This window comes from Chinchilla lanigera, unplaced genomic scaffold (genome assembly GCF_000276665.1).
Source record: "Chinchilla lanigera isolate Chin_1 unplaced genomic scaffold, ChiLan1.0 scaffold00011, whole genome shotgun sequence".
NCBI lineage: Eukaryota > Metazoa > Chordata > Mammalia > Rodentia > Chinchillidae > Chinchilla > Chinchilla lanigera.
This window is the reverse complement of record NW_004955412.1, coordinates 26988628-27013362: the sequence shown is the minus strand read 5'-3', so window position 1 is coordinate 27013362 and position 24735 is coordinate 26988628. Positions and strand designations below refer to the sequence as shown.

General features: G+C 47.5%; 2 protein-coding genes across 8 annotated transcripts in view; one reads left to right on the top strand and one right to left on the bottom strand.

Moving 5' to 3' along the window:
• Cdon (cell adhesion associated, oncogene regulated) overlaps positions 1-8972 on the top strand; it is an 89578-nt gene extending 80606 nt beyond the window's left edge. For 4 of the 7 annotated variants that reach the window (XM_013511115.1, XM_013511117.1, XM_005378484.2 and 1 more), the window contains 2 exons: positions 4531-4802; positions 5391-8972. In XM_013511115.1, coding sequence (XP_013366569.1) covers positions 4531-4802; positions 5391-5557 — 439 coding nt within the window. In that variant the 3' untranslated portion in view covers positions 5558-8972. Of the gene's footprint in view, positions 1-2798; positions 2830-2917; positions 3058-4530; positions 4803-5390 lie in introns of those variants that run through there. The other 3 variants (XR_001232897.1, XR_001232898.1, XM_013511118.1) reach the window with 1 other exon arrangement.
• Positions 8973-10445: 1473 nt separating this feature from the next.
• On the bottom strand, positions 10446-18475 carry LOC106147861 (hemicentin-2). The gene is made up of 9 exons (XM_013510982.1): positions 18154-18475; positions 17595-17870; positions 15768-16043; positions 15017-15217; positions 14137-14397; positions 11871-12167; positions 11115-11237; positions 10682-10734; positions 10446-10535 (listed from the first exon to the last, which is right to left on the bottom strand). Exons 1-9 carry the CDS (start codon positions 18473-18475, stop codon positions 10470-10472), a joined length of 1875 nt encoding a protein of 624 aa, XP_013366436.1. The 3' UTR covers positions 10446-10469.
• Positions 18476-24735: the final 6260 nt, after the last annotated feature.

Genomic DNA, 24735 nt, shown 5'->3' with positions numbered 1-24735 from the left:
ATTGTTAGTACCTTTACCACTTCCCAGGCAATATAAATACTTGACAACATTTTAACTGCACTTCTCAGTCCAGAGTTTTGTGTTTTATCATTCATTTTTATTATAAAAACATTTAAGATCCTCTAAGATATTGCAGTTATTTACAGTCAGTATTTGTTCAGCATTTTTATACTACATTTTGTTGGTACTTGTTTCTCTCTGTGCTTCCTTTCTTCTACCTATTGCTACTCATTTTCCTTCAACTTGAAGAAATTCCTTTAGGATTTTTTTCTAGTACAGATCCGAGGGTAACAAATTGGTTCAGTTTTTGGACTAAAAATATCTCCAATTCATGTTTCTTTTTTGAACTGGAAATCGAACTCAGGACCTCAAGCTTGCCAGGTAGGCGCTGTGCCACTGAGCTATATTCCCAGCTCTCATGTTTCTTTTTTGTTTCCTTTTTTTTGGCGGGGAGCAGTACTGGGAATTGAACTCAGGACCTTGCACGTGCCAGGCAGGTGCTTATGCCACTGAGCTATATCTCCAACCTCATGTTTCTTTTTCTCTCTTTTTTTGGGCTGTATCGGGAATCAAACTCAGGACCTTGTGCTTGCCAGGCAGGTGCTTGTGCCACTGAGCTATATCCCCGGCCTGCATGTTTCTTTCTGAAGGATTTTTTCTTTACTGTTTATTGAATTATAGGTTGGCAGTTATTTTCTTTTAGTTTTTTAAAGATACCAATCCATTATTTTATTGTTTCTGTCTTTTCTGTTGACAATCATCAGTTCAGCTGTTCTTGCCTTTCAGGGTAATGGGTCTTTTTCCTCTGGCTGCCTTCATGATTTTCTTTTTTGTATTTTGCTCCCAGCCATTGAGTTATTGACATTTGTAAGTGTAATCTTCTTTGTGCTCGTTCTTGGGGTTTATAGAACTTTGTATTTGTGGCTTGAGCTTTCATCAGTTTTAGAAAAGTCAGCCTGTATTTCCAAATATAGTTTCTGTTGCATTCTCTTCTTTCTACCCTTCAGAGACTCCCACCAGACATAGTTTTCACTATACTGTGTCTCATCTGTCTCTTAAACTTTGTTCTGTTTTTCCATCCTTTTATGCTTCTGGGGTACATCTTGACTGCAGTGACAGCTTCCTCTTCAGTCGTTTTGTATGTCTGTGCCCAGCTCTTATCCCCATATAGTAATGAATTTATAATTTCAGTTATTTAAGTCTTAGAATTTCCAAATGATTAACCTTCAGTTCTAGTTATGTGTTAACATTCTGATCATCTATTTCAGTGAACATTTTTATCCAGTTTTTAAAAAGTCTTCACCAATTCAGTATCTGCATCACTTGTTTTTCTGTTGTTCCCATCTCCTGAAATGCCTGGTAATTTTTTTTATTGAGTTCTGGACATTATGTATAAAAACTGGTGCAGGCTCTGGAAAATGTGTCATTGCTCCAGGATGAATTTACTTTTGCTTATGACAGGCAGTTGGATGAGGGACAGATCATTTCAGTCCAGTCTGGGCCAGGACTGATTGAATGTTGAGTTTTAGTCTTTAGAAAAGCCTTGTGTATTCTTGCTTCACGATTAGGGTTAGGTTGTGTAGTCTTTCACGGGTCTCAAGGAAAAGTCTGATACGTTTACAGGACCTTCTTCCTCAGCAGCCTCTGAACTCCAACTTTGTCCTTCTGACTCCATGTTCTTCTTGATGTCTCAGTATTTCATCCTACATCAAACTGGGTGAAGACCTCCAGGAGAAAAGTGGGGCCGATGCTCAGGTTCATATTCATCTTCTCTCTAGAATCTCAGCCTCCTGTGCACTTTAATAGCTCTCCAGTACCTCACGCAGATTTACAGTAAAATTCCTCCATCTCTTGAGTTGTTCTTAGCAGTATAGCTATTCTGTTAAATTGGTCATAGCTGGAAGCCAGAAATTTAATTTTTAAGAAATAATTCCAACAAATCATGGTAGGCAATAGACTCCTCTCACCAGAGAAATTTCTTATCTGTTGAAGTCAGACTACCCTTTACACTGCAATTGTTATCTAATATAAATTCTCCAATTTTGAGACAATCAAGTGTGATACAGAATGGAAGAATATGCACCTATCTCTTAATAGACATGTGGGAAATGCTCTGTTCTCATCAGCCATGTATCAGTAAGCCATCTCAGAGTATCCTCAGTATCTTTTATACTTCCTTGTATCACACACATTATGTCATAACTATTTGTATATTTGTTCATCTCCTCTGCTTGACTGGGAGCTGGATCTCTGCTGTATTTACCTTTATATTCTTAGTACCTGCCATGGTGCTTGGCATATGGAGGCTATCCAGCAAATACTATCTGAATAGACATTTTTTCTGGATTAGATAATTTATATGGATCACAATACTCATTAAGTATAGTAGTTTGAATCCAGAACTTTTTTCCTTTGACCTTGCCCCATATTTTATCCTATTTAAGAGTCTGTTCATTGAACCCACAAGGGAATTTCTGGGTTCCCTGAAAATTGAGAGTATAAAAAACTAACGAAATATAGATAGGGAAGATACCAGTAAAGTTCACGACTGAATGAATGCAGTGTTCAAGAGAATAAATATAAAGTACCGTACTCTGATTCTTGCTCCAACAAACTTCCTTCTGCACCAATACTTTCTATACTTTTTACTGGCTTAAGACACATGTGGAAACACTTAGGTCATACTTGAATCAGGTATGTGTGTTTTTTGCTATAGTATTTAAATGGAGAGTCATAATTGACCAGTCTGTGTTCATTCTGTACAAATGGATACCTGACCTACTTTGCTTTCATTCCAGATGACGAAGTCTGAATTCCACTAGCTGTGTAGTGAGTATACTTTTCCATTTGAAATTAAAGTTGGAGTTGATCTAAATTAAGAATGTGTTTGACTGACAGAGATCTTACTCTTTTTCAGGCTCATGTCTTCACTCGTAGCACTTGCTGTTTCCAAGTGCTAGGAGCAGTCGCATGGACTTCCTTTTACTGATTCTTCACATGCCCCCCAGTACCATTCCGTGTTTATAAGATAGAAATAAAGACTTTTTTATTACCTTACACTACCTAGCTTCAGCGTAGTCATTCCTGATGTTTCCTATTGAACGTGCAAAGCGTAAGCCATGTCATCCTCAAGCTTTTCTTATTCCCAGTTTTAGAAATTAAAAATGTATTTATGAGGCTCTGGCATCTGGAAATAGCTTTATCATCAACAGGTAATAATGATAAGATGTGGACAATTTGAAAGTACTAGAAAGTAACCAGAGCAGGCAGAAACTGAACAGGAGTCCATCCTTCAAGACAGTGTGTAAGGTTTTGCCTGAAGGCCTCCTGCAGTCTTGAGGTAGGGACCCAAGCAAGAAGGTGTCAGAAGGCCCTGTTCAGTGACAATAGAACAGTCAGAAAATTAGAGGGAAAATCCAACAAGGACAAAATTACTGTCCATATGCAAAAATAAGAAAGTGTAATACTCATGGGAAAAAAGGAAAGGTCAACAGAAAGAGACCTTGAGAGCTAGCCAGCAATGACATTAGCACCTATTATAAGTATATTCAAGGAGCTAAGGGAAAGAAATATGCACAATAAATGAACATATGGAAAATTTCAGCCAAGAAGCTGAGACTGAAAAGAAATCCAAATGAAAATTCCAGCTCCAAAAAGAACAATAACTGAATTGGAAAATTAACCAGCGCTCAGAAGAGTCAATGAACTAGAAGAATTATCCAGCTCAAAGAACAAAAGAAAATTAAAGCACACATCTTAGCTGAAGACAGGATGTAAAAGTAGAGTGGAATTGAAGTGAAATCTCCTACTCATTAATTCTTCAATAAAGATAAGCGTCTTGGGTTTTGAATGGCGTTATAATGTTTCTTCGAAGGATGAGAGAGAATATACCTGATTTCAAAGCTGTGTGTTTTTTGTTGACTTTTATAAGGTCACTTTCTCTCAGGTGGCCATAAGTTTCTTAGCTTTCTGTCTTTTCCTTTTTTTTCTCCCTCATCTTTTCCACTGGCTAGTGGCCTTTCCATCTGTGTGCTGTACTTGGGAGCCTGTTAAGAGTGACATGAGAAAGCTGGGGCAGATAATGCACTCCTGTAATCCCAGCACCCTGGGAGACCGAGGCAGGAGGTAGCAAGTTTGAGCCAAGCCTGGGCTGCTTAGAGATTTAATGAGATTCTGTCTCAATTTTTTTTCTTTAAAGGGCTGGAAATGTAGCTCAGTGCATAGACCCTGGGTTCAATCCCCAGTACTAGAAAGAAAAAAAAGGAAGTCATTCTGAGAGTGGACTAAAACAAAGGAAGCACGTGGGATGGGCTGTCATTTACGGTCTGTTCTTCATTACTGTGCCTTTTGATGTATTCTCCTGTCGTACTGAATTGTTCTTGATAGTTCAAATCTTGTGAATTATTTTTAAGCACCAGTCTTTCTTAAGAATCTGTGAATTCAAAATGTCCAACGATATTTCAAAAAGCTCACTTTAATGATTACTCCCTCTAGACATACGTCTGTTTCTTTTTGGTTTAAACTCCACAGGTGTTTCAAAACCAATGGCACATTCAGCAGCAACCCGCTTCCCCTGGTCCCGGTAGTAGCGCCTTGTCCTCAGGATGGTTTGGAAATGAAGCCCCTCAGTGCCATGAAGATGCCTGTGTGTCTGGCCTCCGTGGTCCCTGATTGTGGCCAGTTACCTGAGGAGAGCACCAAGAACAGTGTGGTACCAATACCTGCCCCGCATCCCTGCTGTCAGGACGACATAAATGACATCAACTCTGACTGTACAGAAGATACCACAGAGTTTAACAGAGGTACAGGGAAGTGATTTAAACTGTAGAGGTTTTTGTAGATAGTCTTCATTTAGCTGAGAACTCTATCAAGGAGGGTTTTCTATGATGCTGTCATATATTTTTTCAGAGACTGGGCAGGGGTATTAGATCGTTCAAGAAAAGATAGGACAGATAAAGGATTCTTTGCAATTCTGTTATTATTTACACGCTTCATCTCAGGCAGTTAATCCCATTACATTTAGGAAAATGTATCCCATTAGGCTTGGATTCAGTTTGTGCCTGAGCAAAATACTTGCGGGAAGATTGCATTTTGTGAACATGGGCCCCTTTTTCATTTGAGTTGGTTCTGGAGTTGTAAACTTTCTATAAGTGGCTATTTGGGGGCTTATAAAGGGTTTGTTTTAATCCCAGATGGATTGTACAACTATTCGTGAGAACTCAATTTTATTTTAAACCTCTTAGACCCTTCTTGCTCAAACTCAAGCCAAGTATAACCAGACTACTTTTGTTCACTCTTCTTTCATTATTGCTGAAAGTAATATCTCTGGAGTGCTGTGCAAAAGTCAGCTTTTTCATTTCATAATGCTCCCAAACCTTTGTGTTTTTCAGGAGACAGCTGTGGCCACTTAGAAATGGAGAACAAAAGTTTAAATTGGAATCCTCTTATTTTGCCACCTGTTTCAGAGGACTGTCCTGGGACGATGACAGTGTGGTCTCCTCCTGGCATTCCTTTAGATAGCTCGTCAGGGGTCCTTCAGCAACCCCAGGAAACCTGAGGCTGTGCAAACACCAAGTCACATTTCCTTTCAGCCAGTAGCTGCACTGAACAGGCCTGGGAATGAACTGTGTGAAGGATGTTAATTCAAATAAGAGAAAATCATTATTTATTTTTTTGTAGTAACCTTCATGTGAATGTATCTTAAAATGTGTGCCCTCTTATATTATTTATGCCTTAAAATTTCCCTTCCCTTTTCCTTCTTTCTCCCTTAGTAGGAAACAACCTTGTTTTGCATGGTTCGATTGTCTGGAAAACAGAGGGATCATTCCACGTTTTCCAAGACCCTCGGTGAGAGTAAGAGTTCCTTGTGCCATGGATCTGATCCGTTGGCTGATTCAGCTAGGAGGGAATTGCACAAGCCGTTTGAAGTCACACTCTCAGACGGGAGATTGCCATTCAATGTTGAGACCATTTTCAGATCAACCACAGTTGTGACCTAGTGTTTATAGTGGCAGATCAGGCTGATGAATTTTATAAAGGTGCCTCCCACAAACGTGCTTATGCCACCTGCCGACTTTTTGTCTGTGCGTGGGCACAAGCAGTATCCAGGCTCTAATGACAGCCAGTGTTGTTGGGAGAATGTATGGTCTGGCTGGATTATTGCAGTCTGCAGAAAGAGATCAAAGGCCAGGGAGAAAGTTAATGCCTTAATGTCCCACTGCTTTAACACTACATTAGTTTATAAAATGGTCCTCATGGGGCTCCTTTTGACTGATTCTAAAAGTAGGAACAAACAAAAAACTGTAAAGTGCTGGCTTGAAGAGAAGGGTACACAGTTTAAGTAAAAACCGTAGGCATTGAGGGACCTGTCTTGGCAGAAATGCTTTAGTGTGCTATTCCACGGGAATATGCTCATGGTGCCATACCACCTGAGGATAGTTAGTTACTCCTTCCAACATGGGCACCCACCTGGAAGATGAGAGTATGTGCTTGTGAGTCAGTTTCCATCAGTATAACAAAGTACTTCAGAATAGGTTTATTTTGACTCACAGTTGTAGCGATTCCAGTCCATGTTCAACTGACCCTGTTGGATTAGGCCAGGGGCAAGGCAGCACATTATGGTAGAGCACATGGTGGACCAAAATGCTTACATCACAACTGAGGAGCAAAGAGAAAGAGGAAGGGGTTAGGGTCCTACCATCCCCTGTAAGGCCATGTCCTCGGTAACCCAAAGACCTCCCACTAATTCCCACCACCTGCAGAGGGGACCACCTGGGGACAAGGTTGTCACCCTTCAGGGAACACTCAGGATCCAAACTATAACAGAGTGTTGGGAAAGACTTAATCTGGAAGAAAAGGGGTTTTAGAGGGAAATTTCCTGATTTTTTTTCAGAATGCAGTAATGGTAAACAAGCACCTAAAGCTTTGGTCAGTAGAGCTTATGCATCACAGCCACTGCTACCTCGGAGTGACAAGGACATTGCAGCTGTCCTTGGAAGACTGTTCTGCTCCATGTTCAAACAAATATACAACAACAACAAAAACCCAAAACACTAAATGCATTTCATAGTGTGAGTCACTGAACCTTCTTAGATTGTATATCCCTTTGGAAAAAGATACAAAAAATATCCACTTCTGGTAGAATTAAGAAGTTCCAATATAAATAAGTAAATTTAGTTTCCCAGAAATTGCAGTGGAATAGAATAATAGAATATTATGTTAATCAACTTTTCTGTATAATGCATCAGTGCTCCCTTACATATGTCTATATCTTTTATAAATAGAACTGTTAGTGAAAATGTGCTGTTCTGCTCGGTCACTATGCAAGAGTTACTTCCAGCAGATTGTAGGGAATATAAGGCCACAGCCAGCTACAGTATTAGGTTGCTAGAAAAGCAAGTTCTACATTCCAGATGACCATGCCTGCAGTATACTAGGCTTGTTCTTCATGTTACATTGATGTGGTAAGCTTTGTGTGGGGGATGCCTGCAGCCCCTACTTCTGTGACTAGCAAAGGACAAAGTCCTGGGACACAAAATATAAAACCACACTCTATGTTTCCTGATCAAGTTACGGCATTGCTGTCACGCAGGGAGTTTTAGAAAACTAGGGAGTAAACGTCCACAGGCAGCCAGTTTGATTCATGAAACAGGTGTATTTGCATGAGCCTTAGGTCAGAAACTGCTTTTAAAGATTGAGTTTGAACGTGGGACTTGTCCATGAGGAAGAGAAAATGACTTTTACCTTCAGGGCAATCTCACTGTGGACTGCTTTATTTATATTATTAGTAACGCTGTTTTAAGTGTTATCTCCTTTAACTGTATTTTATTTATAAAAATGCCTTTATATGTTGAGATATATAAATATAAATATATATAATTAGCCTTTATATTTAGGAGTTATCAGTTCTTCCTAGGCATGAGAGGCTGTGAACCTTTATGCCCTGCACGGTCACTAGAAACAGTCCTACCTAATATCTCTTCCCCAGGAAGTAAGAGGACATTGGGCAGCATGGGGGGACAGCACTAACAGATGTTACGGAACCACTGTGTACCAGACACTGCATGACGCTTGTTACTGTGATCTCATTTAATCCTCACAACGAATCTACAAAGCAGGTGTGAAAACTCACGGTTCACACAATGAGCCACAGACCTTGAATTGGACCCCAGTTTATCTGTAGTCTTTATCTGCACTCTTTCCAATTTTCCATACTGTTCTCCAGAGGCCTGGAGTGAGGTTCTCTGATAGAACCATCCTGCAATGTGGGCTCTTGCTTGGCCGCTGGCAAAAGAAGCTGCCCTCTGTCCCACCTGGCCAGAGCGCTTTGCTCAGTACTTTAGTCTTCCAGGATCCACTGTTTCCCCCTTGATGGCCCCACCCACCCACCTCCTACCACAGAATTTGATCTTCACTCCGCTCAGTAATCATGAAATTGGCTGGGCCTCCGTGTTCCTTCTTGGCCTAGAATTCCACACCATTCTTTATCACTAACATTAAAATTCCCCTACTCCTGTTATATCATTTCACCATCTCCCTTTGATATTTTTCTTTTATTTATGCACTAATGGGCTGGTAATAGGTGCTGTACCGGGTACAAGTGAAATTGCAATGTTCTAAGTCTTTTGAAGCAGGCTTTTCAGAAAGCCTTGCTTGTTGGGTTTTGTTTTTAAAGAGTAAATGAGTCTCTGAAGATCAAGATACCATCTGTAGCAGGCCGATCATGTCGCATATCTCATTCCAGCTACAGTACTGCCGCGAAATTCTATTTGTAATTGAACTTTGCCTGTGTCATTCTCTTTTAAAGCAGTGACTCTGAGATGCATGTTTTGTATCATACTGAAAAATGTTTTATTTTCCTTAAAGTTGTAATATTATGTTTGAAATTGTACATACTTTAAATGATGTAGCTTGGACAGGTTTTATTTTATTGATATGATTTTATATTAAAAGAGAATGCTGCTTTCCATATAGACTGGCCTGGGAAGATGACACTCCTGAAATACTTGGTTTGTACAAAGTGGCTTTGTGGTTTGGGGTGGAAGTGGGTGTGATACCTTACCCTGAAATTCTTCTCCTGAAAATCCCTTTTGGCTACCCAAGATCCCAGAGCACTATCCCTTCCATCCCAGCTGCAGTGATTCAGGCCCTGAAGGAGCAGGATCTTGGGGGAGTGCTTGAGGAGACAGAAAACCCTGAGCCTCTGGGCTGTGTAGAGGCAGAGGGAGCCTCACGGGGTAACAGCAATGTTGGGAAGGAAGTTGGAGGAGGGGCGGGTCAGTGGGCAAGAGGTCCTCCTCACAGTATTTTTACCGTGAATCCAGAGCTTCATCTAGGAGTAGAAGTCAGGTCGAAATTGAAACACCTCAAAAGCAGCTTTGCTGTACTGCTCTAAAACATAAAGGTTTCTAGGCTCATTCAACCAGAAAGTCAAGAACATCTTTTGTGGCCTTTCTGTATCTCATTTCCCACACTTAAGCCTTCCTTAAACCCTAGCTCCAGTTCTGAGAGCTTTGAGGGAAGCCGAAACCCTTTTTCTAATGAAGTCTAAATCTGTGAGAACCAAGGAAGGTACTTAAGTTTCCCTCGGTTTTCTGTCTGCTGTGAGGCGCCACTTTCCCTGGTGCTGGCAGATCATCCCTTGGCTCTCTCACTGCTGCTTCTCATCTGCATCCCCTGTGGAGGCAGCTCTGAGGCCTGACTCTCCTCACCAGTTGAACAAGCATTCGTTTGTGCTTCACCCAGATCTCCAACACACACACACACACTGGGAGCCAGTGAGTCATCCTGGCAGCTGACAGAGTGTGACTTTGGAACGGCTCCTCTTCCCCGTCAGCCAGCTCCCCCAGGCCCGGTGGCTGAGCGTCGCTTCTGGAATACCTCTGTTCTCGCTGTGTTGGCCTGGCGCGGACTCCTGGCGTCTGACCACTGCAAGGTCCACGAAGTTCCTAAATTGCATGTGAGTGGAGGGAACACGTGGCTGGCTCTACACCCTGCTCTACCCACTCATAGAACGGTGCCCAGCTGTCAGCTTCTGCCTGAGCTAGTTGCAGCTGAAATAACCCACTGCTAGTGAGAACATTAGGTATAATTTATTTATCTCACGGACATTTTTTGTTTTTTTCTGGAAATAGCTTGCTCATTTCCCTGTAGTACCAGAGATGATTCCCAGAACCATCATTCTCGCTTGTCTTCAGATACCCCACAAGTCTTTACTCCAGCTGTGTCTTCCTTGTCCTGCCATCTCTGACATCCCCAAGCTGGACCAGGGCTACTTGTGACCATGTTGCCCAGGGGCACTGCAGATGGGCCCTTGTGCCAGTTATAGTCTGGTATTAAATGAGAAGGGCTGGTTGGTGTCATAGCCATCTTGGTCTTAAGACCATTGTGACCTCTCACCTGCCCTCCCTAAGCTGCTGTGCACCTTCCTCTTTGGCTTCATGGTGTTGCAGTCACCGTGATGGTGACATTTACTGGAACGTCAGTGGATTCTGGTGCAGGATCTGAACTTGGAGTGGTGGTTGGTGTTTCAATGCCTGCAAAGAACATACGTGCGCAAAGAAAAGAAATGCCTCGGGGGTGTCCCAGATGGCTCTCAGAGGATAAGCTAGATCAAGCATGCGCAAAACTCAGCACCAGTCTCCCAGTAGATAAATAATCTTTAGGGTAAAATCCTGCTTACTTGCCAGTGCCTCGGAGCCTTCCCTTGAACCCCTCTGTTGGTGCCTTTGCTCCCTGAGAGTGAAGTGGGAGAGTAAAGTTAGTGACAGCTGAACTTCCCCAAGCTTCCCTTTCTCATTAAAGTCCTGAACCCCAGGGTGCCCGAGGTTCCACACTCACATGGGAACAAGCCACTGGCCAAGGCCTGCAGGAAGGAAATAAGCATTACTGCACTGACCAACACGAATCCCAGGGAATGGCCCTCCCTTCCTGATGGACTCATGCAGATAGCGCTCAGGAACCTTAATGAGGATGGCCCCAGATGCCCCCCAAAAAGACATGTAGTGCTTGGGAGAGGGTCACAGCTCAGAAAGACCCTAGATTCTCCTTAGGTAAGTCTAGATCTGGCCACCTTAGGGAGTCAAGCAGCCCCAACCCTTCAGATGCCCACTCACGGGGGAAAACCTGTGGGTGCCGGGCAGCATACTGGAACACCAGGAGAGAGGCCACTGTTGCCACCACCATTCCTGTGCCAGCCGCACCCAGCACTGCTGGGTAGATGCTGAAGGGAGGGTCCACTAGGAGGCAAGAGCAGAGGGTGCATGGTTTAGAGCCACAGTTGAACTTGGGCTCCAAGGGCTTACTGAGGAAGTGCTGCCTTGCTTGTCCAGTTCCCGCTCAGCTATGGGGGCGGGGGTCTGGTGATCAGCTGTCTTTCCAAGGAAGGAGGTGTGCTGGCTGCCCAGTGCTCTCAAGTCAGCCAATCCCCTGTTTCTATTGCAGAATGCGGAAAGCTACTTATTTTGGCAGATTGGTGCCGAAAGGAAGTAGGTATAAAAGAGAAACTCCCAGGATGAGGAGGAAGCCTAGAGTCCTCTGTACCCTAAGAGGCGAGACCGAGGCATAGAGTGGGGCTCTACTTCTTAAGTATCACCAGCACCCTGTTCCTTTTCTTCCCCTGTTCTGATTCAAGCTGAATCTGAGTTCTATCCCAGGTGACACCTCCTGAGCCCTCCAGGAAAGGATGGAGAAGAGCAATAGAGATTACCTGATGCCCCTGAAGAGGGCGAAGAAGAGGACAGAGACAGGGCTGAGGGAATCCGCCGGGAAGGAGGCAAAGGAATGTTGTGGGGATGCCCTGGGAAGAGGATGAACCAGGGTCCAGTCCTCTGGGGAAGGTGGGATTCTCTCCCTGGCACTAAGCCCAGCACCTGGTGTCTTCACCTCGGAGGGATGTCCAGTAGTGTGGTGATTCAGGGCCAGGATTCGGAAGGCATAGAGGACGCCTGGGTCCAAGCCTCCCAGCTGCCAGTCCCTGCTGTCTGGTTCAATGTCACTAGCTGCAGTTTCCCAAGCCCCAGCTCCAGGGCCAGAGACACTGGCCCTCTGCTGCACCAGAAAGCCAGTCAGGTTGCCAGGACCCTGGACCGCCCATTGCAGCTGCACCTCTCTCCAGTGCCGCCGGTAGGTCAGGCGGCTGATAGTGACGTTGGGAGGAGCAGGATACCCTGGAGGGGAGAGAGGGTGGGAGACACTGTAAGGCATCTTGTGTGTACAACTCTGCGCTCCCAGATTTGCTCCCATGGAGAGGCAGCCTGCAGTGTGGAAAAGCCACAGTTTCCTCATCTATAAAATGAGGAAAAATAGATGATTCTGACTGCATGGAGTTCTGTCTGTGTGGAGTTCTGACTGCATGATGTTCTATGTGGAGTTCTGTCTTCCAAACTTCATCAGCCTACCTGGGGATGTGCTGTGAGGGTCTGGCTGGGCCCAAGGGTGCTCAAGGGTGCACGTTTGGTGCAGGGAATTCCTAGGCCTATCCACAAAGCACTCTATGGCTGTTGGTCTCCCACCCAACTTGCCAAACACACCCCTCACTCACTGAGAACCTCCAGCACCACACTCTGGCTGCTGTTGCCCACGGCGTTGCGAGCCACACATTGATAGGTGCCGCTGTGGCGTGCTGGGTCAGCACCCTGTATTTGGAGGCGCAGCTGGGCACCCTCAAGGTGCAGCACAAACTCAGAAGTGCTCCGCTCCACCTGCTGTCCCTGGGGTCCCAGCCAGAGGAGCTGGGCAGGTGGCATCCCGCCCTGGAGAGCACATTCCAGCCAGGCCGCTCCTCCCTCCAACACTAAGACCTGGGTCTTGGCCACTGTCAGCTGTGGGGGCTCTGTGGGGACAAAAGAGTTGAGGCTGGAACAAGCGACTTGCCCTAGCTAACAGAAAGACTTGAGGGAAAGGTGCTGGCCAGTAGTGAAGGGGATGGAGAGCAGAAGAGAGGAGACAGGGAGCTGTGAGGCTTGTTCTGGGTCACCCGCCTTCAGGTTCAGACTCCATTCCACGCCGAGGGTCACAGTCTGCTCCACAGTTTGCTGCTAACAGCAATCTTTTCTTATGGTCCCCCCCCCCACCTCAGCTGCTGCTCCTTCGGGCGGGGATCCTGCCTTGTGCCTCTCTGCAAGCCTCCCTCTCCCACTTCCTGCAGCACCTGGCATGGGCCTCTTTTCCCCGGTGGCCCACCACCTCCTGGCTGGTTTCAGGCACAGTGCCAGGCCATAACAGGTGCTCAGCTTTTATGGACTGACCCTTATTAAAGACCCAGACTCTCAGGTGTCAATGAATTTCTATGATGGAATTTCCGGTCTTGAAACTGAGTAATAGGGGAAGAAATATTTTGAGTTAAGGACCTCTTTAGAATCCCCCACAATGTGCTGGTCACAAAGCCTTTGGAGACAAGGAGGTAAATCATCTTGCAAAAATTGTTGTATGTGACAGTTCTTCTGCTTTTCTCACATTTTAAAAAATTTCAGTATTTAATTATTTTGTCTTCAGTTGTTAATAGAGTAGCAGACCAGATGATGACAGAAAGAGAAATCAGACCCTAAGCAAAGAAAGGGACTGAGAGATGTAGAGATAGACCTTTGACACCTGAAACGTTAATGCAAGTCAAGAATATAATCAGGTACCCTGCTTATGCAAATGTATGCAAATGAGGGATACCAGTAGCATTCTCACCTCAGCCACTTGTGACCAGTGAGCCCTTGCAATGTGGCAAGTTGCACCGAGATGTGCAATAGTTGTAAATACACAGGATTTTGAAGACAGGATGAAGAAATGTAAAGTAGCTCATGAATAGTTTTTATTATTATTACATATTGAAATAGTACTATACTGGATATCTTGAATGAAGTGTGAATTAGTTCACCTGTTTCTTCTTAGTTTTAAAAATGTGGCTGTTAGAAAAATTTAAATTGAGCATACAGCTTGCATTATATTTCTATTGGACAACATTGACCTAGACAAACCTCTTTCATTTTATGGATCCAAAAAACGAGACCATGGCAGAGAAGTGAATCAGCCTCTGTCCTGACTCACTTTCCCTTCCAGCAGAGCTACACCCTCCAGAGCCCTCAGCCTGTTCCACGGAGTGATCCTCTTGCCCCGGCCCAAGACCCGGAGGCTGGCCCTGCTCACCTAGCTGGAGCCGGCACTGGACATCAGGGATCCTGAGAAGGTGAGAGCCCTGGCAGGTGAACTCTCTGCCAGCCAGATCTTCCTGGGCCTGCAGCATGTGGATGGCCAGTGAGGAGCTGTTGCCACCCAGGGGCTGCCCCTGCTCGTCGACCCAGCTCAGCATGGCAGGGGGCATGCCCCCGGGCCACGCACAGCTCAGCAAGATGAGCTGGTCGCCCACTGTGGCTGTGATCCGGCAGGTGGGGCTGTGGGGAGGTTCCCCTGGAAAGGAGTGATGGATCAGATCAGCCCACCTGTCCCTCTCCTTCACTTTTATTCCCCATTACTGTGTCACTCTTGCATGCACTCATACATCCTTTATCAAGGGCAGACCATGTGGCAGGGCGACGGTGGGAATAGACACTAAGCAAACTATGATATAAGTAGATGAGTGCTAGAGGATGTGTAGAAAGACAGAACTCCCGAAGGCTTCAGAAGGAGGGCTTTGTAGACAGAATGACATTTGAACTCTGTCTTGACCATGGTGGGACATTCCCAGGCTGAGAGGAGGCAGAGGCTCACATTTGGGGGAAAGAATGGGCAGGCACATTTCCAGATCAACACGCAATGCAGCAGAAGCAGAGCATAAGGATGGCGGGCTCCTGTGGGCCATGGAGCCGGAGCACAGGAAAGAGGGGTCACAGCTGCAAGCGCCAAGTGAGATGGACAGAGCTCAGCATGCTTGAGAAGCAATGACCTGGCAGCTGAGGGCTGAGTGCTGCCTGCCTCTTGTTTGGGGCAAGTCTTGGAGCCTGAAGCCTGGAGCCCATCCGAATGCTCTGGTCCCCACCCACACGCTGCCTGAAATGTCAGAGCCTTGGTGTTGCCTGTACCCACTTACAGAGTGTGGCCCTGCAGAGGGCGGGTAGTGCCAGGGCCGGGTGCTTGCCAGTACAGGTGAAGACACTGCCATTGGAGAGCCGGGTGACTGAGGAAGTCCAGGTGGCATTGCTGGGAGCAGTAGGGCCAGTCCCGTGGGGCCCCTCCCACTGCAGCTGGGCGGTGGGAAGCCCCCCAGGCCAGGTGCAGAGCAAGGTCACAGCTGCAGAGGAGGGCAGCACAGCACAGGAGGGCTGCCCCACAGGGGGATCTGGGAGGGAGGTGCGCAAGGAGGAGCTGGAGCAGGCTCCACAGCCAGTGCTCTGCAGCCTAGCCCAGGTGGGGACCTAGGGTGGGGGACAAAGGGTAGGGAAGCAGGTGGAAGTAGGCTAGTGGGGGAAGATTTGAGTCACTCAGCGTGGTAAAGAAAAGGCTGAAGTCTCAGGTTGAGGACAGAGGGCTAAAGGGTGGGCAGGGGTTCCCATGGAAGTTACCCTGACACCTGGCCTCCTACCGTTGCCCTGCCCTTCTCTGTGCCTCAGTTCAGGTCCTAGGACTACGGGAATAACCAACGATTTTGGCAGTGGGTATATAAGGTCAGGGGGTCCTACCCTACCCCTTCCCCTGGCCCTGCAGCTCTGCCTGGTTCTTCAGATATACCCCCCACTCCACTACTGCGACTTCTACACCGCCCTGCACAGGGCAGACCTGGGGGATCAGCACACAGGGCTGTGCAGGCCCCAGCCAAGGTTGGCCCCCACCCACACACTCACAGTAGATGGTGAGCTGGACAGAGGTCTGGGTGCGGGTGTCCAGGTAGCTGTTGCGGGCCAGGCAAGTGTACAGGCCTGTGTGGGCACGGCTGGCACTAGAGATGACGTAGGTAGGCCCGGTGTGGACTTGAGTATCATCACAGAGCCACACATAGTGACTAGGAGGGTTGGAGGCAGCCAGGCAGCTCAGCGTCACCTCCTCCTTCTCACTGACCCAGAAACCCTCCGCAGTGAGCCCCAGGGGCTCCACGGTGATCACAGGCTTGTCCGGGCCATCTGGAGGGGAAGGGAGGCCAGTCACACCTCCCCCATCTTCTTCCCCTCATTCACTCACATGATGGTTGCTGAGTTTGTTCCTCTTTCCCATGAGCAGGTGGGACCCACCGGCTCTGTGCCAGCCCTCGTTTCTCAGAGTTCCAGAGGTGTCAGGGCCACGGAAGGTGGGCACTGTGTGGCAAGGCTCAGGAGTGAGCTCTGACTCTGAGGGCTTCCTTGAGAGACTACAGGCTTGGGCTGAGGTAGGAGACATACCAGAGCGAGGTAGGGAGAAAAGAGGAGGGTGACCAGCCCGGATGCGTTACTTGGGGCCGGGATGATAGGTCTCTCTGGAGAGCAGAGAGAAGACAAAGTGTGGTGGGCAGCATGCTGGCCGTGGCCCTGCAGCCAGCCTCTTACTAATCAGGGTGCTCGCCTCCCCTCTCTCCTGCTTTCCAGCCTCAGTGTCTCTACCTCTGGACATTCCCTGACTCCTGAGGCGGCTGCATTCTCTGTCTGCTTGCGTACTGCTCCTACTTCCTTCCCGGGATCTCCTGCTCACCTGGTTCCTCCACAGTCCTCAGTTCACAATTTCCACCAGTCAAACAGGGCACTGTTGGCCCTTGTTCCTTAAAACCAGTGCTGCCCCACACGGGTTTGTGAGCCACAGATGTTGTTTTAAATTTTTCTAGTAACCAAATCTTAACAAAAGTAACGAGGTCCAACCAAAGAATAACAAAAACATTACTAGGTTTTACCTTTAATAATCTATTTCAGTCATCCACATTTTCCAGAATATTATTTCTACATAATCAGGGTAAGAGTTATTGATGTGCTGTTGTGATTTTTTCTTTCAGACTATGTGTTCAAGTTGCGTATTTTGCATTCCCAGCACAGCTCAGGGTGGCTGAACTGAATCTGCAAGCTCAAAGGCTCGTGTGGCTGCCATGGTAGACCGTGAGCTCTTGAACTTAGACCAGTGGTACGAACCTATGGCACAGATGCCACACGTGAACCAAGTCACCCCAGCATCGCCCCAGCAGCTCAGTATCAGATAACAGTGCACACAGGGGCAGTGCCGGCACTTTGCAATAAATAAGTGGGTTTTGGGTTGCAGTCTGGGTACTTGATCTCTGAAAGGTTCGCCATCCCTGGTCTACATCATCCACATCTTCATCTTTCCCAGGAGGCTTCTGATTTGACTAGGAGCCTCATCCTTTGGACGAGCTTGCTGTCCGCTCTGCCCATTGTGGCTCTCCTCCCTGTTTTTCCACGGTTCTATCAATCCCATAGAGCTCCGTGCGCACAACCCAAAGCTGACTTTCTGCGCTCCATCATGAGTAGAATTGTGAAGACGAATGTGTGCACCTTTTTCTGGGGAGAGGAGCTTGTGACCTTAAAATAGGCAGAAACCCCAGTACTAATGTGCTCAGCAGTCTGCTACTCTTGCCTATTGGAAAGTCAGGGTGGACTGGGGCACTCCTGAAGTGAAGGGATGGAGGGCATGCTGAGGTGTGACAGGGGCCAAATGTGGGTGGTTAGGTGGGTGTCCACACTCCAAACCCGACTTACAGACAACATCCAGGAAGACTCCATCACTGCTCAGCCCGTTGACAACATTGTAGGCGCTGCACACATACCAGCCAAGGTGCGTCCGGTTGACTGGGTCCAGCCAGAGCAGTGGCTCCTTGACCCCCACCAGAACCTCCCCAAGGCCTTGGGGTGCCTGATGCTGCCAAGCAAAGGTCACAGGCTCTGTGCCCTCCCGCACTGCACACGTGACCACCACGGAGTCTCCTTCCACAGGGGATGGGTCACTCAGCCGCACCTTAGGCTTGGATACAGGCACTGGCCAGGGAGGGAGGGAGGGACCTTGGGTTTGTTATTGCAGACAATGGCCATGCCTGGCTATGCCTGGTGACCCCATGCCTACTAGCTATGGCTTTTCCACCCAATGAGCTCTAAACATCCCTTCCCTGCAACCTCAGGTTTTCTCATTCCCTGGAGGGTGGCCCTCAGCCCATTAATTTAAATCCAGCACGTGCAAAGAGATGAGAAGCACATGCAAAGGGACGCCAAGCAGCATGCAGATCAGCTGGGGTCCAGGTACATCCTTGGTAAGGCGCCTTACCCAGCACGGCCAGTGTGAGGTAGGAATAGGTGGTGTGGAGCTGGTCACCAAACACATGCAGGGCCTGGCATAAGAAGTGGCCACGGGCACTCTCCCGCAGCTCCCTCAGCAGCAGGCTGCTGTTCTGCAGACTCACGATGCCCAGAGCCGAGGCCCCAGGCTCCACCTTGGTTGACGCTCCATCGGTGACGGCCACAGGCCGAGGAACCACAGAACCCAGTGGGGTGAAGCTCCAGAGGACCACCAAGGGGGCAGGCCCAGAGCCACAGGCCAGCTCCACAGAGCCACCCCTAACTCCTTGTACAGACGCAGCCTCCTCCATGGGGGGTCTGGGAGTTGCAGGGAGCTTGCCTGCAGAGAGAAAGAATGATGTGGCAAGTCCAGACTGCTCTGGGTCCTCCTGCACCTATCTTGCTCAGAGCCTCCCTTGATTGTTCTGCAGTCCCAGATGGCCAGGCAGGGTTCAGCAAGATAGGACCAGCACTTTTGGAGCTGGTCGGCAAGAGACCATCCAGGAGGGAGCCTGCAGGGTACCCTGTTTAGATGCCCTGGACAGGTTGATTGAGAACAGAGACGGGGCTGGAGCAGAGGTCTCCATTCCTTATGGGTCAACACAGCAGCTAATCCAAATACAAATTCATGGGCCTCACTCCAGGCTATTGTGTCCAAAAACTTCAGGATGCGGAGGGGTCAGAGCCCAGGAATCTGTATTTTAACTAGCACCCAAATCCGATGACTGACTAGCCTGATGACAGTGTTGATCCTGGAGATTCAGGACAGCCACACAGCCACTGGCCAGTCAGGGTCTGGCGGTCTCTGCGTAAGGATTCCGGGAAGGTTCCAGAGCCAGCCTGAGGGATTCTCTACTCACTGACTTGACTACAATCTGTTCCTTACTTGCCTTCCTCTCCTTCTGCATCCTCCTGAGTTATTCTCTCCTATAATTACCTTGCATTCCAGGAACAAAACAGGTGATAGGTGAACATCTTATGACAGAGGACCAAAGCCAGCCCTCTCCTGCAGCAACGGTGACCTTTTTGGGGCCAACAAATCTCTGTATTGCTGGTCCTGAGATAATTATCAACCAGATCACAGCCAGACCGAGACAGCTTGCCCAGCTGGCCATGGAAGGCCCCAACCCTTGCCTTGGTTCCTTTTTCCTATATAACTCTGAGACTGTTGTGCGCACATTAAAGACAGGTTTTAAGTCACTAGGCCTCTGTTCTTTGTGTTGCAGTCTCGGTGAGAATAAATCTCCTTTCCTATTTTCACCATCAGGTCTTGTTTTTTGGATTGACTTTTTATGGGATGGGGAGCTGAGCCTAGTCTGTTGAGAACTCTCAGAGCCAGGGCTTTTGCCTTAACCCTAGTAATAGGACCGCATCTTGTTCCAGTCCCATTGCAGCCGGGAGAAAGGGGACAGCAGCCTGTATCGGCCAATTTTTGACTAATGATGGAGAGACAGGGTCACAAGGACCAGTGAGCCCTCCCTGCTGGTCTCACAGAGCTCTCTATGACCACAGGCCAGACATTAATAGTCACCCTGAGTAAGTCACTTAACATGTGTTCTCTGCTCAGGGCCTTGCCCTCCGCCTTAGCAGTGGGTCTGCATTCTGTAAGGTACAGAGATTCTCAGCAGGTTGGCCTGGAAATAAGCACCCGGGAGGACAACCAAACCACAGGAGTGATTCACTCGAGCTCCCCTGACTGCCTTCCTCCTTCCTGCCAGGCCCTGGACTGGCCTCTTCACCCGTGTGACCCATGGGCCTTAATTCTAACAACTCTGAGAGGCAGCTAATAACTTCCCGTCGGCCTGAGAAGCTGAGACTCAGTGGCTCAAGAACACAGAGTGGGCGATGGAGCTGGATTGGAGTTCTGGCTAAACCCCAATCTCAGACCTTCCTGTTGCTATCAGCTTCCCCAGAAGAAGAAGAGAAGACAGGCATGGAATTGACGGGAAAAGATAAGGGCACAACTCTGATGTCCTATTGCTCCAGAAGAAAAATACCAAGACCACATTCCTTCTGACACCATGGGCACTGCTCGGGCCCAAGCTGCCAGGATCTTTCATCTGGGCTACCACAATGGTCTCTGAGCTGTTCTCAGCTCCCTCAAAAGCAGGGAATTTTCTGAGCCCTGGTCTGACCATGTCACGTATAAGCTACACCCTGACAGCAGCTCACAGGTAACTCTGTCTTCTTTAGGTTCACGCAGAGGGCTGTTACCCAGCTGGCACTTAGTTCACTGCATGCTAGTTAAATGTCCAGCAGATTAATGGCATGAATGGACTTCATTGAATGGATGTGAAAGAGTAAAAGGGGGGAACCCAAGGGAGGAAAGGGAAGAAATAATGGGATGTGGGGAATGGGTTTGAGGGGGGATCTGAGCTTCACTCACCTGAGGCCCCCAGATGCAGAAGGCAGAGGTGTATCAGCAGTGGCAGGCCGAATGGTCTGTGCTGGGCCCTCTGACCTACCATAGCCTCATCTCTCTGATGACTCCTGCCTCCCTCATGGGCCCCTCTGCCCAGAGCACAGCCAGCCCTGGGAGGATGGGGGTCTGACTCAGGTTGCCAACCTCAGCCTTTCTAATACCTCTACCTTTGCTCTCCTGTTACCCTTACAGCCCAGATTCCTCATGAAATATTAACCACATGATTCACTCTATACATAATGCAGAGTTGGGCAGGCAGGGTCTGGCTGGGGCAGACCCGGGGCAGAGAACCATGGGCTCCCTGCATTCACCTTGCAAGGAGAGTGTCAAATTGGAGAACCCCTAAACACGGAGTTGACAAAGGCCTCTAACATCAAATCCAACGAGCTGCCCAACAAGGATCCTGGCAAAGGCACCTGCGGGTCAACACACCTGCAAATGCCCTTTGTCCCCTCTTGGGTTCTCCTCATCTGCTGTGGAAAGAGCTGGTGAAGGGATGGAGGGAGCTGTGTAGTCAAACAGCTCAGGAACTTCAGGAAATTTCCCCGCCTCACTAAGCCCTGGTTTCTTCACAGTTATGTAAATCCAATGAGACCTTCTCTATTGTCAAGATTATTTTGACTATTGTATGAAAATATTTATATTAATGTATGGGGGCTTTCTGGATTCTAGTAACATCTATTTCTTGACTTGGGTAGGGGTCACTGTTCATCAAGCCTTAGATATTTTTGTGCACTTTGATGTAATTTGCACACACATATGTTTGATATAATTCACATGTGTGTACACACACCCAGACACATACAGAGGTGAACTGTACCCAGCATGTTGTAAATATACCATTTATGCTTTTAGCTAGATTTGAGCAACAAAGTCTGGAGTCTGGAGCTGGGATGCAGCTAGCATTTCTGCTATCAGGGGCTCTCAGGCTTATTATACTGTCTGTTTCTCTTCCACCACATCCTGCTGCCATTGTTGTCTTTGAACGACAGCCTGAGATAGAGTCAGATTTTTCCATTCCATGGTAGCAGGGCCGAGGGTGGTGGTGAGATACCTGGACCCCAGTGAGAAGGAGTCTGGTTTTGGGCTGACTGGGGCTCAGCCAGGACAAAGCTATCAGAATTGAGTGCCGGGCAGGCTCCTCCTGAGCCCAGAGATCTTTTCCACAGCCTGCTGCCCTTTTACTTGCTCTGTGGACAGATCCTGCCCCCCTTATTCAGCCTATGGTCTTGAACCCCTATTCTCATTAGGAGGGACAGGTGGGAAGAAACAGTGTGTTCATCAGAGTTCTCCACAAAAACACAGCCAATTAGATACACGCAGACATAGAAAGAGATTTATTTTATTTTTTACTTCATGGTGCTGGGGATTAAACCCAGGGGCTTGTGCATGCTAGGCAAGTGCTCTACCACTGATCAACCCCTGGCTTATAAGAAATTTGTTCATGTGACTGTGGAGGCTGCCAAGTTCCCAAATGTGCAGACAGCAGGCTTGAGACCCAGAAGAGCTGATGTATCAGTTCTGAGTCCAAAGGCGGGAAAGATGGCTGTTCCAGCTCAAGCAAGCTGGAGGTGAGGGGCAGGATCTGGGGAGGGAGATATATGCTCCCTCTTGCTTAGTCTCTTTGCTCTATCCAAGCCCTCATCTGGCTGGGTGAGTCCACCCACATTTGAGCAGCAATCTGCTTTACTGGTTCTATCTATTGTTAATCTCACCCCAAAATACTCTTGCAAAATGGCTGGAGTCATGTTTGATGAAACCTCTGAGCACCTTGCAGTGGACACAAAATTAACCACAACAGAGGTGAAGTAGATCCCTATCTGGGTGCTGACTCTGCTGGCCCTGACTCTGCCGGCCCGGAACCTAGGGCAGAGCCCTGTGTGGCCCTGATCTGGAAGAGAAGGTGGAGGAGATAGGACTGGATCAAGAAGGCAGGCTCAGAACTGCTGTCTCTGCTGCTGCGGCAGGTTAGGCTTAGGAGAGACATGGCCGGCTAGATCCTTGCTAGGAGAGACAAGAGCCCAGGGTAAGGACACAGCTTTGCCTCCTCACTACTGTGTAATCTTGGCACACTACTGAACCTCTCTGAGCTTCAGTTTCTTCATTTATAAAATAGTTTTTGTGAGAACAATAAATGAGACTATGCATGTGTTGTGGATTATATGAAGAACATCACCCAAAGGCCTGCTGCGGTCATAGGCAGGGCTTTTGGAAGAGGACTGAACCATAGAGGTGTTAGAATTCACTTGCCCTTAGGAGGCGGCCATGGGTGGGAATGCAGGCTGCTGGAGGTGTGACCGGAAGCATATATGTGCCTCCCCAGCTCCTCTCTCTGCTTCCTGGCCACCATGACATGAGCAGTTGCTTCCTCCCAGGACCTTCCACCATGTTGCTTTCCGCATTTGACCCTGTGCAGCAAAGTTCTGAAACTGGGACTCAAAATAAATCTGCCCTCCTTTAAGTTGTAGGTGTTGGCTATTTTATGCCGGCAAGGAGAAAGTGACGAAGACAGCATTTATCGTTCCTGTCTAAAGTATTCATGCCCCTTGATCTGAAGAGTGAATTTAACAAACATTTCCTGAGTATCTGTTAAGTGCAAGGCATTGTGCTGGATCTGATAGGCTTCCTTCATCCCTCCCTTCCCTTTTTCCCAAGGAGCTGCACCACACTCCCGGAACCTGGGGCTGTGCTTTGTGGTGGGCATGCTCAGTGTCCAGGCCTCAGGGCAGATGAGGTAGCCAGCTTCCAAGTTTTGATGCTTTTAGTCTCATGCCCCCACTTACTCAGGTTCTCTGCACTCCACCCTGTGGGGCTTCCACCTACCACCTGCCAGGGTCCCCAGGGCTCCTATCAGCACCTGCACTCATTGCTAGGGGGACCCCAGGGGGAAGGAGAAGAGGATGTGTCTTGAAGTGGCCCCCTGGCTAAACTTGGAAATGTGGAGGTTTTAAGGATAGACTTGAGGACCCTGACTTTTGAGGAGTTTGAGGTAAAGTTTCAGAACATCTGGCTAAGGGGTCTAAAGGGGCTTGTGAGGCCTTGCTTAGGGCACAGAACCCCTTGGGAAACCTCCAGGGGAGAAGGCCCTTGGCTTCTCTCACTGGGAACACTGAGTGAGAAACTGCTGGAGAGGAACGTATCCCTTCAGGTTTCACGGCCTCATCTTTAATGTGAGAATAATAACAACTCCCTCTTCAAGTTTACACTCAATAAATACTTGTTCTTATTCTCTTTTTCTGGGTCACACTGAAATTTTCTGCCTGGCCACATCTAAACTTGGATTGAGTTCTTCCATAGAAGCTGGGCAAAATTATTCCCATTATTTTTCCAAACAAAAGTGACTGCATATTTAAAACAGTATGCCTGTCCTATCCCTGCTGTACCTAAATAATAATAGTTGCCATATATATCAAATACCGGACCTCCACGAGAAAGTTTTGCTAGGCAAGTTTTACATTCAGGCTGAAATTCTCTCCACATTTTGCCTGACTTGGTTTCCCATGTGCCATGTTTCTCAACTCCAGGCATTCTTCAGTTTGGTTCTGTCCATTCAGAGGCTGTGGTTCCCTTTGTCTGGCCAGGGGCTTGTGAAAATGAAGCTCTTTTTTTTCTTTTAAAGGAGTACTCAAAATCTTCCCCAGTCACAAACCATGTTAAGAGTTTTGTTTTTCTATCTAGTTAACTGTCCTTAGTTACTTTTCTATCATTGCTGAGACAAAATACATGACACCCAAAGTTAAAGGAGGAAAGGCTTATTTAGCTCACAGTTTGTGGAGGTTTCAGTCCATAATCAGCTGGCTCCAAGGCAGAGTGGCACATGGCAGAGGAGCAACTTTTCATAATAGCCCGTGACAGCCAAAAGCAACAAGGGGGAGGAGATAAGACTCTGTCCCTTATATTGTATGCAGGCTACCCACCCTAGAACAGATGTAGAATTCACACCCTTAGTCCTAGCCAGAACTATGCCAAACCAATCAGTGGAGTGATTTACTAATCACCTGCCCTTAATCTCAGTATCACACACTCTAGATTCAGACATCTCTGAAAAATCCCCATGACCACATGAGGCTTTAGAGGGAAGGCATCTAGACACAAACCATAACTTTAGTGTTTATATATCAGGACATTGATGGCTACACCGCTTCCTTG

Coding starts and splice junctions, on each gene's coding strand:
- LOC106147861 (XM_013510982.1), bottom strand. CDS start 18,475: ATGGAGGAGGCTGCGTCTGTACAAGGAGTTAGGGGTGGCTCTGTGGAG. Junction 12,168..14,136: donor CCAGTGCCGGCTCCAGCTAG/GTGAGCAGGGCC, acceptor TCTCCCCTCCAG/GGTATCCTGCTCCTCCCAAC. Junction 10,536..10,681: donor AGGCTCCGAGGCACTGGCAA/GTAAGCAGGATT, acceptor TGTTCTTTGCAG/GCATTGAAACACCAACCACC.